General features: G+C 35.2%; 1 protein-coding gene and 1 pseudogene across 1 annotated transcript; one reads left to right on the top strand and one right to left on the bottom strand.

Annotated features, from left to right (window-relative positions):
• The first annotated feature begins 1,758 nt into the window (after positions 1-1,758).
• On the top strand, positions 1,759-6,028 carry LOC113053892 (tectonic-1-like; annotated as a pseudogene).
• Positions 6,029-6,112: 84 nt separating this feature from the next.
• LOC113054104 (voltage-gated hydrogen channel 1) lies at positions 6,113-9,246 on the bottom strand. Its single transcript, XM_026219423.1, has 6 exons — positions 9,101-9,246; positions 7,834-8,041; positions 7,641-7,745; positions 7,278-7,509; positions 6,886-6,998; positions 6,113-6,801 (listed from the first exon to the last, which is right to left on the bottom strand). The coding sequence occupies exons 2-6, from the start codon at positions 8,011-8,013 to the stop codon at positions 6,745-6,747; spliced, it is 687 nt and encodes a 228-aa protein (XP_026075208.1). The 5' UTR covers positions 8,014-8,041; positions 9,101-9,246; the 3' UTR covers positions 6,113-6,744.
• Between the last annotated feature and the right edge of the window lie 8,872 nt (positions 9,247-18,118).

The following is an 18,118-nucleotide window of genomic DNA, read 5'->3' on the forward strand; positions in this document are numbered from 1 at the left end:
ATGTTTATATATATATATATATATATATATATATATATATATATATATATATATATAAAAACATTGATAAATTATGTATATGTATAGATAATGTATAATATATATATATATATATATATATATATATATATATATATATATATATATATATATATATATATATATATTATACATTATCTATTATACAATTTCTGTAAAATTTAAAGGCAAATCACTCCAAAACTCAATGTGCATTCTCACTCTTTTCTCATAAAAAGCACTTACTCATAAAAAGTTTACCTTAAAAGGTTTGCTCATTTTTCCAATTGATAACTTTTAACAGTGACCCTGAATGTTAAAGAATTAATTTTCAAGTTATTTTACTGTATAATTTTGGAGAAAATGTATGGTAAAATCACTCTAAAAAAGTGCATTCTAGCAATTGCACCATTACCCATTTTCAAACACTCATAAAAATCTTTGCTTTATAGGTTTGCTTATTCTTTCAGTTGATTCCTGTTCTTAGTGATCCTGACTATTACTGTATTAAGTTTCAAATATTTTTACTGTATAGTTTTGGAGAAAACTAAAGCCAAATTCAACCCCAATAATCTAAGCGCATAAGCACTTTTACATCATGTCCCATTTTCAAACACTCATAAAAATCTTTGCTTTACAGTTTTGCTCGTTCTTTCAGTTGATTCCTGTACTTAGTGATGCTGATTATTACTGTATTAATTTTCAAATATATCTACTGTATATATTTGGAGAAAACTAAAGCCAAATTCAACCCCAAGCATCTAAATGCATAAGCACTTTTACACCACGTCCCATTTTCAAACACTAATATAATTCTTTGCTTTATAGGTTTGCACATGCTTTCAGTTGATTCCTATTCACAGTCACTCTGACCATTACTGTGTGAATTTTTTAATATTTTTACTGTATAGTTTTGGAAAAAATTAATGGCAAAATCATGCCAAAATCAAAGTGCATTCTAGCTGTTGCACCATTATCCATTTTCAAACACTCATAAAAATCTTTGCTTTATAGGTTTGCTCATTCTTTCAGTGGATTCCAATTCACAGTCACATTGATCATTTCTGTGTTAATTTTCTAATATTTCTACTGTAAAGTTTTGGAGTAAACTAAAGACAAATTCAACCCCAAGCATCTAAGTGCATAAGCACTTTTACACCACGTCCCATTTTCAAACACTAATATAATTCTTTGCTTTATAGGTTTGCGCATACTTTCAGTTGATTCACAGTCACTCTGACCATTACTGTGTGAATTTTTTAATATTTTTACTGTATAGTTTTGGAAAAAATTAATGGCAAAATCAAAGTGCATTCTAGCTGTTGCACCATTACCCATTTTCAAACACTCATAAAAATCTTTGCTTTATAGGTTTGCTCATTCTTTCAGTTGATTCCAATTCACAGTCACATTGATCATTTCTGTGTTAATTTTCTAATATTTCTACTGTATAGTTTTGGAGTAAACTAAAGACAAATTCACCCCAAGCATCTAAGTTCATAAGCACTATATCCCATTTTCAAACAAACATAGTCTTCTACGCGCTGTTTCCAAGCATGGCGGTGTAGTGTTGTCATATTATTTTTACCTATTTAGAAAGCGTGCTTTGCCATAAAGACACAACCGCTACAGGAAATCTTAATATCACACTCCGAGACAAGAACTGCTTCATTTCACCGATCTGGGAGTGAGCTTCTGCCTTCTGCTTGTGTTCTTACCACCCGTTTACTGAAGGTGAGAATGCAGACAGTCATCTGTATATCACATCTTAATGATTTCCGTTCTCAGCCTCTCAGCTGTGTGACAGAAACTGCTGCTGGGATCCAGACTGCACTAGAAAGAGGCACGTCAGCTTTGTGTCAAGAAGAAACTGGGATAGTAGATGAAATCCTCTGGAAGGTTTAACTCATACCATATTAATATCTCATAACAAATAAGATGAAAGCTGTATCAATTAAACAAATATTTCACTCAAAAACAACACTCTTATTGTCACTGTATTATTTTCTTTTATCAATGGTACACTAAAGACAATGTTAGGCTGAATGCGATTATAACTTTGGGTAAAAAAAAAAAAACCTTAAAATATATTGACATTATTTGCTCTACATTGTTTAGTTTACATTTAGTACTTTTTTTGTATTTGGAGTTTGCACAGTTAAATTGAGTTCTGACGTTATTGGATTTATTCAGCATTATAGGAACCACAATTTTAAATGTTAGGAATGTGATTTCGCTGATTATGGGAAAGAATATGAGCTTTGCTGAATATGTCCTGATGTGGGAAACTCATCTGGATATCAGGTTAATTTTTGGAATATTTGATAGTTAATGAAAATGACTGCATGACTTTCTTTCTTCTGTGGCATAGAGTTTGTTCTGACTTACATTCAGATCAGCTTTCATAGGAAACAGCACTTGTTCACATTAAATATGATTGTAACCCCTCAGTGCCTGTACTGATGTAATATTTTGCTCTCTCTGTCTATGTTTTACCTTTATTAAAAACCATATTGATTTCTTAGATGTCACGGATGGTTGTTTTTCTGCAGAAGTGAAAAGCGTAACTTTAATTTCAAAGAATCGGATTACTGTATACATCCATTTCCCGTTTAACATCACATTTCAATTAATTTTCTCTTGAAAACGCTATTTGAATCTCCCTTGTTTTCACTGTTTAACCCTGTAAAGCCTTACATATGAAACCTTAGTCCGAATTAAAAAAAAAAAAAAAAAATCTTTTAAATGGAACAGTTAATTGAAGACACAATTTAAAAAAAAAAGGTTGTATATGTTTTTTTTTTTTTAAGTATCATTAGATAACATCATGATTTTATGGCTCATAATAAGAATATGGGGCTCTAACTTGAGGAGAAAAACTGTGTAGTTTTATTCAGAGGCCTACAAATGATAGCTTTTAAAAATTATTTAAGAAGTTCTGATAGCTAGTAAATCAATGAGATCTTAATAACAGCACAGTAAATTATGAGCTGGAGCTATATATCAATCGATATCAACCAATAATAGGTCTTAGTAATATAATATTTAAATGCTTAGTTTTATAACCAAAGCTCTGTAGTTTTTACTGTGGGGCTAAACATATAACTCAATGCAATACAATGATGACTGAGAGACAAACAAATAAACATTCCTCAAGTTTCCTAATGGATCATTTTTGATACATTTGAACATAATAAAAAAAGGATGTATGGATAAACAGCTAAACCTTAGAAACTTTTAGAAGTCAAAATATGATACAGTAGGCTTCATATAGGTAAACATAGATACCCTGATGTTTTACAGGTTTCCTGAAGGACCAGACTAGCAGATGTATGAAGAGCTTTGATTTGGCGCGAGATTATGAAACACTAAAGCTCTGGGCTTGGAGACTTATATTAATTTGTTCCTCGTCACATCTCAGTCTTCAAACCAAAGTCTGAAAGAGGTTTACAACCCTTGTTTTTTCCCTAGGGAAAGATCCAGGAAGCCGAAGTAAGCAATTTTTCAATAGCATGTCATTTGATGTACCATTTGCATTAGAGACAATGACCCTGCATATTAATTTTACATGCTTGCTGTTTTTCCTCGGAGGTCATTGGTGTGGAGGTGACAGTCTTTAGGGGGCACACAGACACCGGTGGACCCAGCTGACCTTGTGTCCTCTTTTCCTGTGCTTCTGGAGTCTGGGCACGTCTGCACTCTGCAGTAACGATGTACAGCAGGTGTGCAACATAATGCATATGTTACTAATAAGAAATCAGAAAAGTATCAGGAATCCTAAACTGTAAAATAAAACCATAACTTTTCTGTCAAGTGAAGTAGACTTTCAGATACTGTGAAGCTGGAGAAATCCTGAATAGGATTGCATCAGTTTTGCTGGGAGCCTTTAAAAGTGTCACAGTGTCCATTCAGCAAGAGTTTCAGATTAGGTACTTAGGTATACCCTTTACATATTTTCTTGAAATAATTGTAATTATAAAATGTATTATTTTATTGAAAGATTATGTAAAAAAGTATTTATTTTATTTTACAAAATGGAAGTAATAATTTTTTTGTAAACCATTGACAGGAGATCTGTGTTGTTATTTAGTGGCAATCCTGTGATGGGACAGCCCCTAATGGCTGGGACAAGAACAGCAGAGCATCCTTTACTATGAACTCTTAGGTCAGATGGCTCCTTTGTGATGAAACATAACCAATTGCATTATTAATTTTTCATTAGCACTGAACATCAAATATTTATTCCCTGATATGCACAATACAGTTTTTCCTCCGCTGCTTAGACATGTTTCTTAACTAATTTCTGGATAACTAAAACAATTAACACGAACACCAAAGCAGAATTACAATTTTGCCATTCAGCATCACAAACTGTCCAACAAAATGTTTAGGATATTCTCTAAACTAAATACAGATAAATACAGATTTGAATCTATTAACTAAAATATATTTAGTACATATGTCAAGGTTAGTTAATTAATTAAATAAAAGTATAACGTATGTAAATTGGTGGAATTTCAAACATGAATTATTAATATTGTCTCATGTTTCTAAAATACCCCATATGTTGTGTGTATGGTAGAATGTTAATAATGAATGTCATGTTGGAAAAATATTTGAAAAAAGTTAGCACCCTGTTTAAAATAAATGTGACGATAAGGATAACTCTCTTAGTATTATTTACCGTAGTTTGATCCCCTATATAAAAAATATGAGTATTTCATTAAGTGTGCTGGTGTTTTCATTATCATGATAGAATTTAATAAAAACATTGAAAGCCTGTCATAATCCAAATATCCACCTTTGTGGCAAAGTCCATGTCCTCTGTTTTACTGGGATAGTTCTGTCTGCTGACCCAAAAAGATCCTTACTATCCTCCAAAACTCTGGAGATCAGGATTGCTTGCGTGGCTCATTTCAGCACTCCCCTGTCCTGATTGGGATTGGCATGGTATCAGGCTGCACTCTGAAGTAAGAGACTGTTGTTATAATGATTTGTGTGTAATATTCATCATCATTACTATTTTATGTGCATTAATGTCCTTCCTTCCTGTAGGTTGTCTAATGGAATTAATTGTTCTCTTGTATCTGAAGTCATTTTTTGGGTGCTAAAAGGCCAGAGCTTCCCTGACCATGTAGCCTCATTTGGGAATTCCTTGCGTCAGAACCCCCTGGACTGGGTGTCAATACCGAACCAAACCATAGTATTGGTAAAACGCATGCTCATCATTTCATTTTCTCTATGTGTGGAGTGGAGATCTGATGCTGAAGTGAAGTGAAAGAGAAATGTTTAATTTAGAGGAAATGTTGTCATGTAAACTTGGCTGGTGGTCACCATGATGATGCAAAGCTGATTTGTAAAGCACTGTTTATTCTTTTAACATATGTCTTGCTTCACTCTTTTTATGGTTAACCAAGGGCACACAGGCTTGTAGCATACCACTGTCTTACCATCTTGAAGTAAAATGGACCAAGTACAGATCCTTGGTGAATCCCCAGGCTCAGATTGTGAGATCATTACTAACACAATCAGTTTGTTAAGTTAAACATACCGGAGCATTGTTTATGACTTACAGCGATAACTTAATAGTTCTATTTAGTAGACACAAGTCATTACAGATTTCATGTGAAATTAAATCAAAAGTTAACACTGGAACCTGTCTTTGTTTAGGCCCTCCTTACCAGTGCCGATAGTCTTCTGTCTGTCACAAGCTCGGTGAGTTTTGTTGATGTGTCTGCATCAGCCAGTCCAGGATTCAAAGTTACTCATACAATTGATGCTAAACTACCCTTTGACTTTTTCTTCCCATTTGTATAATGGAATATTTCTTTATCTTTTTTGGCAATATGAAAGGAGGGCCACTGTTTCTAGAAATATGTATTTTTTTTTTTTTGGTCTCACTTAAAGTTGTATATAGTGTATACTTATTGTCTAGTCATTTTGTATATAATTCTTTGATGAACATTTTTTAAAATAAAGGACATTTTCATACTAGTGGACCAATGTGTAACAATAGTCATATATACAATGTATATATGTATGTATGTGTAAACAACTTAATTCAATTTCAATACAAAGGCAAGCACAAAATTTAAAATAATAACGGTTTTTAATAATATTTACTCAAAACTTACTAAAACACTTAAGAACAGAAAATGTGCACGATCCATTGTAAAATCTGTTGTTAATTTTGGATCTGTTAAATGAGTGAAATGCCACTAATCTTAATAAGCCAAGTTATCAGCCAAGCAGATATGTTGGTCTATTAATATTTCATATCTCATTTACAAAATAGTATTTATCCCATAGCTTTCAGTTGCCCAAACACTTTCACATTTATAATGAAAAAAACATTAAATGTACAGTTCATTTATAAAACAACAACACTGATAATGATTTTGGAAAATAGTGATTTAGAATAAAAATCAATCATCTTATAATCTACTGAGGCAAGTTTAAAATTCCAGTATATTTAACTTGTTTATAGATTTCCATTTTTTTTTTTTTTTGACCTACATGACTCACTGGTTTTAAAACCATCTCCCTTTATGTGTGCTGTTAAAGATCTGCCAGGGGACAGAGATCAAGATCAGCTTGGCTTTGAGTGACAATAAACACATCACACTGTAATCTGACCTTCTTCACATTTCATATGGAATGAATAGATATAATTAGTCTTAAACTCAGTCTCATGTTGTGATGTGTTTAATGAATAACCTCGGAGCATCAAAACTCAATGCCGTGCTGTTTTAAGAGTGCACGAAGCTTGGCATTTTCTTGGTCCTGTTGAAAGATTAAATTAAAACCACTATCAGTTTAATAACTAATTTAATTAATCATGAATAATTTTTAAGAAGAGCTACTCACCAGTTTTGTGTTTCGCTCTTGAAGTTCACTGACTTGGTGAACAAGGTTTTCATTGATCTCTTTTATTTTCTGAACTTTGTGATGGGCACGATTTTTCACCGACATAATGATACCTATAAGAGAAAAAAGTAAGAAAGGAAAATAAAATGATTAAACTAGACATTAGAGAATAATGCAACAGCCAGGTTCAAGAAGTAAAACTAATTTTCCACAGAGATATTTAGTGATAATGTACATAAAAATGTAGTTACTTAAGTCAAATGGACCAAGTATAGAGCCTTGGCGAACCCCCAAGGTTAGATTTTGATTGTCATGGAAACAATAATTCCAAACACCAGCAGTTTGGTAAATTTTTCTAATACTTAGTATCTGGGTCAAAATAATGCCCATACCATTTATGATCCTGGCCACTCTCCACAACCTGAGCAAGATCAGAAGCCCCATGGCATCAAATGCATCTTCCTTTGAGATATATACAATGTCCAGGATGAAGGATACCACCACCACAATCCCATCAAACACCTCAAACTTATGGTGGAGGAGTTCTAGACGATACGCATAGATTTTTCCAAACAACTCCACCATGAAGAATGTGAGAAGGGCGAGGCTGAGATAATGGAATACCTGGAATAATTGCAGGAACATTTGGATAGAGGATAACTTCAGAATAATAGCTGACATATAATGTCTCATCTGTCAACAGAAATATGACATCCATGTTTTTTTGCTTGACTATGCATCTGAAGCAGACTCACCTGCGGAGCAATTCCATGGTGATCTGCTTTGATGATAGACAAGTCAATAAGCAACTCACACAGAACAAAAATGGCATCCAAGACGACCAAGCAAACAACAATAATCTAATCAACGAAATAACAGTCCAAGGTTATTTTTAGTCATGTAAACAACATTTCATATATGCATACATATAAGAGTTTAAACATTTACCTGGAACCTCTCTGTACTGTAGAGGCGGCGTATGGAGTCCCTGAAGCTGACCTGTCCCAGCTGCTGTCCTGTGGCCAGCTCCAGGTCGTCACTGGCATCGTGCAGTTCCGCGTCCTGCCACTGTGCGGCGGTGTTTTGCTCATCACCCACCGCTGTGAAATGCTTCAGAAAACGGGACATTTTTCTCGGGGTTCACATGAGTTGAACACTAACAGAAAATTAAATATTTTAATTTGTATTGGAATCATACATAAAGTATTCGAATTTGTGACTGTGTTACATTAAATACGAAATTGCATAATGAAGACTGCTAGCTGTCACACTCTTACTCAAGTGAATATTTCTCAGGGCGTTTTATTAAAAGTGATTTATGAAGCCTATATAGGCTACACCTGCCCTGCAACCTTATTCCAAAAATATATAAAACGATCTTATTAGTGTTAACACTTTATAACACTATAACATACAACTCACTGAAGGGCATAGACTATTGTTGTAATATGGAACCAGCTATTAAAGATCCAGTTCATGTTGAGCATTTAAACAGCAAAACGCAGTATTAAACAGTTTTTTTTTTTTTTTTTACAAATAAGTTAAGGAAAAATGTAAACGGTTATATTCAGAAATATCAAATAATCAATCAAAGATATATGATTTGTCTTTTTTTTTAAATATATATAAAATTATAAATTAGATAATTCATAAAAATGAAGAGGCAAAAACATATGTTAGCTAATCAAATCTAAAATGTGTTGTATGAAAAGACAATTCAATACAATAGTCGCCACTTTAAAACGGCGTAATATTCAAATCTTGACCTTGGAGAAAAAGTTTTGCGTGCTACAAAAAAAAAAATCCTCAACGGAGATCTTACTTTAGGAAACAACGCAAAACAATTAAAACAACATAGGTGCAGCGTCACAACACAACACTCCAGTATAAAGCGTTTATTTCTGTCTTTTGTGCGACAGTGTCGACATGCATCATAAAACACTGACTCTTCATCCGAGACTTGAGCTTAACTCGTGATTTCCTGCATTTGAACATTCAAATGTCAGCAATTTTACACACACTTTTCCGAATATAGACGTCTATATGTAAGACAATTGACTGACTTTCAGGCAAACTGCTAATGCATCTGGTCATTTTAATTCTATTGACATTCGACAGTGAGATTTACATTTTTCACTTTATTCAGTGAATCTACTTAATGCGCGCTCAGTTTAAAAGAAATGAAAAGTTGAAATGACACAAAATGGATATTTACCTGTTGTGATGCTGAAACAAAGTTGCTAACGGCTAACGCAGCATTTGTTCGCAGTTTTTGGGAGCCACAATGCGATTTCTGTGAAAAACTTTGACCCTGTGGTCCTCCCTGCAGAACAGAAGATCTACGGGGCGTGGTTGGATTCCAGAATAAACTCCTCCCACCTCACGCATTCCTAAACCTACCCGTAGACACCCATTGATTCCTAAACCCACCCATCTCCCAGAGCCAACCCCCAATCCCACCAATCTCCTCCCCTTAGATGAGGATCTAACCACGCCCCTGGATCTTCTGTTCTGCAGTGAGTGTTAGACTCCGCCTCCACAGTCAAGGACGTGTTCCTCCGCACAGGATGCAGCCTGAAGGAGGTGACATGGGAGATCTTTCCCAAATCTTTGGACATAATACAGGAATTTGCACGGGACCATTTTAACATGCATGATGATTTAATGGAAATTAAATATCTAAATGGAAAGGTTTCAAGTTGGTATATAGATAGATAGTGAATGAACAGCACTCTCTTCCACCCTCAATACCCATGGCTGAAGTGTCCTTGAGCAAGGCACTGAATCCCTGGGCAGATATCTAGATAGATAGAAAGAGATATAGATGGATAGATATAGGGTTTGCGAAATACATTAAACAGCATAGACACTGCTGAGATCAGGTCGTCCCAAAAAATTGAGCGACAAAAAAGGTGTAATTTTAGGAGAAATTATGTATAGGCCAGCAGGACGTTGACCCAAAGCACCAAATATAGAGAGAAAATGACTTAAATCCAAAGTGGGATTTCTGGTATGACGTAAAAATAGTCCACGGACATTCTTCATTTAATTTAGAGCCCATCTTTGTTTGTTTCAAACCTGTATGCAGTTTTATTCCACTGAACTCAAAGAAAGTGCTTTGAAAAAGGCCTCAATGTTGTTCTGTATTGTTTTTGTCCATACAATGAGAGTCAGTGGGGTCCAATATTGTAACTTTGATTCAGATTTAACTGGCCTGTGTTCCCTGTTTAAGAATGCTTGCAACCAAGTTACAACACTAACCAAATGAACCAACTAGTGTTTGCCTCTGAAAATGCCACGGCTCCCATAGCTCACATTCTGTAACAAACGCACCGGCCGGAGATCGAGTAACATAAATTAGCCAATTCTGTGGTTGACCTTTGAAACCCTTTAAAGCCTGTCAACACTTTTTTCAGCTTCAGTCTGAGTTCCCTCTGTATCTCCAGGATGAGAAAAGCATTGTGCACTTGATTTGCACACCATGAGCATAAATATTTTTGTTGTTAGTTGGTGGTATATTAAAACAATGTCAGTCAAGTAATATTTGAACTGAAAGGACAGAAACTCATTACAATAACTAACCAACTCAAATGATCCCTTTAACAGACCACGTTTACAGTCTATTTTTATTTTCAAAGTTTATGGTTGAAAATATTTAAGGATTTGTCACATTTGCTGGCCAGTAGGAGGCGCTGTTTAGCTATTGGTTTGAGAAAAATTGTGAATTGTTTCCAGTTTAATCAGTGTAGCATTTTCAAAAACAAAAGGGCATACTAATTTTACTGCCAATTATTTGGTTTATAAATACAGGTCTATCTACAGATCTATATCTATTAGTCCAAGAAAAACCACTAGCAACTTAATCCAAACAGGGTTAAACCCAAAATAGACCTCAACAGTATGGGATGAATAGCTTCAACTGTTCCTTAACTGGTATGAATGGGGCGCATACAGAGCAGTCCAGACACCTGAACTCAGTGAATCTCTTACTATAAAGAAAACTGTTACTTACTTGGCTACTTGATAGAATAAGGATACATACGGCTCCAGTTCATAAGATCTTCTAAGGTGAAACAATAGGTGTGTGTAAGAACTTGACATTTTTTAAACTATAATCCTCACTTCTGGCAAACTGTTAGCACACCGAATGTCAGCACATTGTAAAGCATGATGTAGGCCTAAGCATGTTGTGAAATTTACGTGAGAAGTGATGTGGAAACTCAGACTGTCAGTTTTCACAATGTGCTTATGTTACAATTCACAATGTGGGAATCATGTGCGCTCACAGAGATCTGAAGATTTTTGTGTGGACTGTCCCTTTAAGTTATGGTCACATTAGTGGAAAAAAATCAATTGTTTGTTGTCAGTAGCATGGCAATGTGTGATGCACAGCTTGCACAAAAGTCAATTTCAAACAAAGCAGCTTTCTTTTGATTAACACATTTAAAAAATATATAAACTCGTAGCGGAATCTGAGTGAAGAAATGTTTTTCATTCACTTAAAATTCCCTATTGCATGGAAATGAATGCATTTTGGCCACAAAAACTTGCCAAAAATTGGTAAACGTGAGCACACCTGGGGTGAGGAAATCCGTTCCACTCGTATATTCCAGTCCACACAAAAAGATCTATGCTACCGAACTATATTCATTAGAAGAAATATACCAGCTAACTTGGCAATTTTGTCAGAAACTGAATTCATGAATAGACTACTACTTGCACACACACACACACACACACACACACACACACAAATGTGGTTCTTCAGCCCGACTGCCATACACAGAACCCATTAGTCCTCTGTATAGCTCTTTAAAGGTTCTCTAACTTTCTCTAAGTCTAATTGAGGAAAGGATTAAAAACAACATACAGTGTATTTCCTGAAGATAATGTGGTTGTCAAACTTTCTGCCCCCCAAGGTCCCCCGTTTAGAAATATTCCATGGCCCCCCACACATGAGATTTTCTGACCTTCCCTTCTGAAATTCCCATTCACAGCAAACAATGGAGTTACATATGTAAAATCTAAGGAGGAGAATGGGGTTCCTCTTATGGTTCTACATATCACCATTTGACAAATAGAGTACTTTTTATACTACTGCTATATAAAAACACATCACTGAATACCAGCAAGGCTGCAATTGCGATTATATTGAGTGCAACACCGCTCTCGCGCGTGTGATTCTGCATAATCGCGCGTGGGCTATCTGGGTTTACTTTTTAACCAGACGCAATAAAAGAGTACAGGGCAGAAATTAATAAACCGATACAGCCAAAACGACAAAAACTGTCGCTCCACGGAACAAATCCTTCAGATAACTAAGTTTCTCCTCGCGTGCGTGGCGTCAGGAGTGTGTCGGATTCGGCTGCAGGTAACAACGCGGTCTTTATGCGCGCGCTAGAGGCGGAGGCAGCTCTGGGGCGGGGTGGACCGGAGGATCCGGTTGCACCGGGAGGGAGAGAAACACCGTGCTTCACCGCTCCTCCGCTCACTGGCAACCGCATGCTGCTGCAGCACAGAGCGCGATGTCCCGGAGACTCTGGACCCTGAGACACGCTGGGGCGAGACATCTCTTCTGCTCTGTGATGCTGGTAAGCCACACTCATGGCATCAGATGCTGACTAAATGCATTTATAATCATCCTTTCAGGCATTCTGGAATATTGTTATTAACAGTTATTGAATGGTAGCCTACTGTATATGAGAGAGAACACTTGGGGCTAGTTGTCACATGAAGTTTTGTTACAAGGATCGTATCTTAAGATATTTGAGTCAAAGTCTAGTAAATCAAACGCTTTTTTTTAAGTAGAGGTTTTAGTTTCAATAGTTGATGTAAACCATCTTCCATTGGCATTTATTGTTCCAATTCTGTCCTCCGAACTAAAAATGATTCAGTTAATTATTCCGTTAAATCAACGTTCAGACAAGTCAGCCTATGTAAATGATGAAAAGTTAAACTAGTGTCACACATGTATAACATATATTTTTATGATTATTTTGCTGATTCATGTTTGGTGTTTCATAACTGTTTTAGTAAAGCCTCTAAAGGCTGTATATAGGCATTTGTGACGACTTACCCCATATAGTGCGACAGCATGTTCCAGTATAGGACCAGTAGTGTGGTAAATGAACTGTATCTTTCTTCCAGGGCAATAACAGTGGAAATGTGCAGCTTTTTGTACCCAAGTGTATATGACTAAACAGAAACTGACTTTCTAATATTGAATGTGCACTTGTATAGTATCAGTTTGTTTAGGCGAGTTAACTGAGTCATAAAGAGAGAAATGTGAAAAGTCTTGGAAGGTCATTCTGATATCTCAGGAACGTATCTAAGTGAAGTTTATTCAGTATCTGTTCAAAGGTGTGGTCTCAGGAATATTTTTTGTAATTTTTATTTATTTTTTTTTTTTTTTTTAATGTTTTTGGAGTCCTTAATGCTCACCAATACTTCATTTATTTGACAAAGAAAAATGTACAATTTAAAATAACTGTTTTCTATGATAATATATTTTAAAATGTAATTTATTCCTGTGATGCAAAGCTGAGTTTTCAGCATAACTCCTCCAGTCTCAAATGACCCTACAGAAATTATTCTAATATGCTGATTTGCTGCTCAAGAAACATTTCCGATGATTATGAATGCTGAAAAGCATAATTAGTGGAAACTGTTGTACTCCTGTTTCAGAATTCTTTGAAGAATAGAAAGTTCAAACAGAATCAAAACAACATTATTCATATCTTTAATGACACTTTTAAACAATTTAATGCATCATTATGCTATAAAATGAATAGTTTCATAAAAAAAAACAGATACAATCATACAGACCTCAAACTTTTGTACTGTAGTGTGTGTGTGTGTGTGTGTGTGTGTGTGTGCAGGGAAAACTATGTTACTGAGTGCCTTTTATTTTTGCCAAACATGATTTTCGCACACTAAAAAGTACAGTAGCTGGTTAAATCAAATTTGATTAAATCAGTTGTTCTGAAAAAGGAAATGCAACTTAAGACACCTTTTAAAACTTCCCCGGAATGTAAACACAGTTTTAATTTTTACAGTAGGGCTGTCTGCCAAACTGAATCTGCTTCCTCTACACTAACAGAATAATGGGTATTGCTCAAAGCATGGCTTGTAACATTAGTTAAAGTAGTAATTTCATTCGTAATAGATACTGGGTGAGTTCAGTAACTCCATGTAGACCTCAGACTCTTAGGAAAATGGCAGCTTTAAATCAAAACTCAATTTTAATTTCAGTCTCTGCTCACTTTACCTTACTGATGATGAGTTTGTAATAATAATGTCTGCCTTTGATTATTAATTTTTTTCTGGGCTCTAATGCCACTTTCTCACACACACACATACACACACACACACGCACAAGCTTATTAATATGTTCAACAATTTCCTGGTCTATCCTGGGCTTGGAATATCCGGAGCGTTTGCAGCAGTCTGTAGGTGTTTATTATACATTATGCGGCACTGAAACAAATCAGTGCTAATTCTCTGACAATACTGGCATTGCAAATTCAAAGGCTTATACAAATCTTCTAATCTAAATGGAGACTGAAGGTGAAAGAGTGCGATTTCTGCAGCACTAACACCAAGAAATCATACATAACAAGACTGGCTCAGCCAGTAGTGTGAGTTTGGGGAAGAAAGGCCTGTTTTTCCACAGGCAGAGCATCTGTAACTTGTTCAAACAGAGATTATTTTTTACAATTGATATTGCGAAATGAAATAATCCAGGAATGCTCACCAGAATACCTGAATAGCTATCTATAAATAATTAATAATTCTAGAGTTATTGGGTATGAGCTTCCTTTGCAGAGTGCATCTGTGATATTGTGATATTATGAATTTATAAAAGAAAGAATATTGTAATAATACTTTTTAAATAAACACTGTAAAATAAAAACAATAAAATAAAATAATAATAATTAAATTTTTACTGTACAATTGCTTTATATATATATATATATATATATATATATATATATATAAAGATAAAGATAAATAAACATTTCTCAGAAAATCTTTTCTTTCCTCAGAAGAAAGTCATACAGGTTTGGCATAATGAATCATCTTGGAAATTAATATGGCATGTTAATCCAAGGAAGTCTTAACATTTGGCATTCTTATCAAGTAGTGAAATATAATAAAATCACAAAAGATATTATGTTCATGCATCATGCAGGTAATGGAGGATCAAGTCAAGAGCAATGCATTGTGGGATACAGTATTCCTCACAGTTGTATACTGCACATTGTGGCCATTCAAGTATTCAATACATATCAAAAATTTGCAGATGGTGCACAATAAACATACTTAGTTCTGCAGAAATGAGAAAACAGTATGCAATTGTGAACACAGCCGTTGTTTATATTGTACATTCTATTAACATTCAATTCAAGTTTATAGGTATAACGCTTTTTACGACACAAATCACTACAAAGCAACTTTACAGAAAATTACGTTTCTACAATATTTAGTAGTAGATTATAAGTGGTGACTGATTTTTCAGAATATAAGACGTAGTCAGTCAGACGATGAAGATTATTAACAGGAGTTATTATATGATGCAGTCACACTTGTAGCAATATTTGTTAGTCCTGTTTGTTGATTCAGGACTAGCATCATCTGAGGTCCTCTGAGGGTCAGCATCATCTCTTCTCATTAGCATAGCTGCTGTTCCAACAAAGTAAAACTAGTTTAACCCAAGCTAAAGAATAAAATCTAGACTCTAGTGTTAGACTGGATTGATCCGTTGCCAGATCTGTCCTCTGGCTGAAACAAGGACCACTTCTTGGACAAATGGGCAGGATTTGCTTTTCTAGATCTGTTCAAGAGCATATTTGTTTTTGTTTTTATAAGATTTCAGGGTTGAGAACATTTTTTTTGTGAACAAGTGCCCTCCAATTGTGGCTCAAATGTGGGAAACATGGTGTGTGGCTACTGGCTACCATAACCATAATCTGTCTGCACTCATTCTAGACATTTAAATACATATTTTTACAATGCATTCTTCCATGCACCAAATCGGTTATGTATATCGCAACCCATTATATGCTGTATTAAAACACTTTTTGGGCTGAATAACTGATCCATAACTTCATCCTTCTAAGACTGCATGGAATTAAGACAGGTGTCCTCTAATTTTCCTCCTCTGTAAGTGACTTGAGGGCGTATTGTTCATATTTTATTCTGTCTGAGGTTGACACAGTAAATATGAAGTGGCTTGAATTAAGAGGCAGCTGGAGCTGGATCCCGGAAACCTTTAATTGAAGGAGGTGCAGATATTTTGATATATAATGAGAGGCCGTGGTGTGTTTTTAAAGTGCTGACATAATTTGAGATGTGATTTGTTGTGTGTTGGTTACAGAAGGAGTATGAATGATGCTTGTGTATGAAGGGACAGGGTTGTGTTTAACTCAAAATTAAATCTAAATTTATATTCCTAACTCAAATTCCTGGTCTTATTGTCAATGATTCATTAGTGCTTTCTTTCTATTGCATACATAGCCGCCTTTTAAGACAGCATCCTTGGTAAAATTAAACCTCCAAACTGACAATTAGAAACTCTATTCACAGACAACAACTTTATCATCATATTTGACCCTCAATTTTGTATTAGCATGTTGTAAAGCTAATAATGTGCTACCCTGATAAGTATTAAAATACATAAAACACAAATGTTGGATAAAATAGTCAGTAGTTAGATTCTTTATTTGTATGATTTTAAAGGACAAGTAGCTTAAGTGTCATGAGAAGTAATGATTGGCAATTCATTTGAAAATATTTGTAAGAAATAGTTTTGGAGGGACAAAATCATGAACTGAAAGAGTGATGTTTAATCAGTGCTTCTCGAATGACACATTTTGACTGTTTTAGCATATATTACATTCACAGAAAATGAATCAACAACAACAGGTAAGCTTGTCAGCAAAGACACACTTAACCCTGTATAAAAATTAATTTTAGTCACTAATTACAAGCCAACATATGGTATGTTAGAAGGTGGAATAATTCAGTTCAGACTGAGTTCGGAGTTAGCATGTCGCTAAGCTAATAATGAGATACTAACTATTAAACAAAAAAAAAATTATATGACATATACCTGACAATAATTAGACTATGACCAAATGCTGTATCTTCAAAAGCAATGGAATTATTTGACTCATGTTTAGAATTAACATATTGCTAAGCTAACAACACAATTTAACTAGCCTATAAAAACACATTTGGGCACTACACAGATAACAGTGTAAGCTGTCTTGCCATTTTAACCATTGGAATAAGCTATAAATCAATATTGTCCAATTGAATCTCTATTGTCCAGAGGAATCAATTCCTGATCAAAAAACCCCACACTATTTTTTTTATCTCATTAAACATACTGTTTCGCTCAGAAATGTGTCACAAACAGTCATAAAATGGGTTGTGAAAACTGTTTCCTGATGATTTTTAAGGCAGGCCATATGGTAGGTATGATTTGGGTCGCAGCTTAATTAGGGGGAATGAGAATCACCTGAGGCCCAGAAGGACATCAAAGAGGCTTTTCTCTCTCTTCTGATGTTTCTCTCTCTAACACTCCCACATTCCCTGTTTCTCCGCGTTATTCTCCGAACACGAGCAACACCTGGAGTTGTCCCTCTAACTCAGCAGTGATACAGCAGGACTTGGCTTGTGCATCTGTGGACTCTCTTTTTCTCGATTTGGTTGTCCCGCATTGTTAAATTAGCCGGTTCAGACAGTTCCTCTTCAAAGACATCTGTGCAACCCTCCGGGGAATGCTGAGGACTTCTTTCACTGGTGAAGAAGAGGAAAGCAGATACAAGAATCATGAAAATGTTACACAATCCGAAGCATCCATTATTTATATAAGCATTGACAGTTTAAAGGAAAGTGGTGGATCAGGGTTTTAGATAATTCATTTATTAAGAAAAATGTGAAGCGCTTTTATGTTCATCCTGGTTTTTTTTTATTCTTTTTTTTGCATCAGCCTTGTCTTTGATGGTGGGAGCTGTACTTGCACAGGGATGTGGACATGCAGCTGGTTCTGTCTAATTTAATGAGAGACCCACAGGAAGCCCATGTCAGGCACCCATGCCCTGTGGAGACAGGAAGTGGTTTGATTACGAGAGAAGTTGCTGTGATGAATGGCAACTGTGAGAAGGGATGCTGAGGGTTTTCTTTATTTCCTTCAATGTCTTTCATCTTTTTGTCTGACAGTAGAGTC

Source organism: Carassius auratus, chromosome 35 (assembly GCF_003368295.1).
Source record: "Carassius auratus strain Wakin chromosome 35, ASM336829v1, whole genome shotgun sequence".
Taxonomy (NCBI): Eukaryota; Metazoa; Chordata; class Actinopteri; order Cypriniformes; family Cyprinidae; genus Carassius; species Carassius auratus.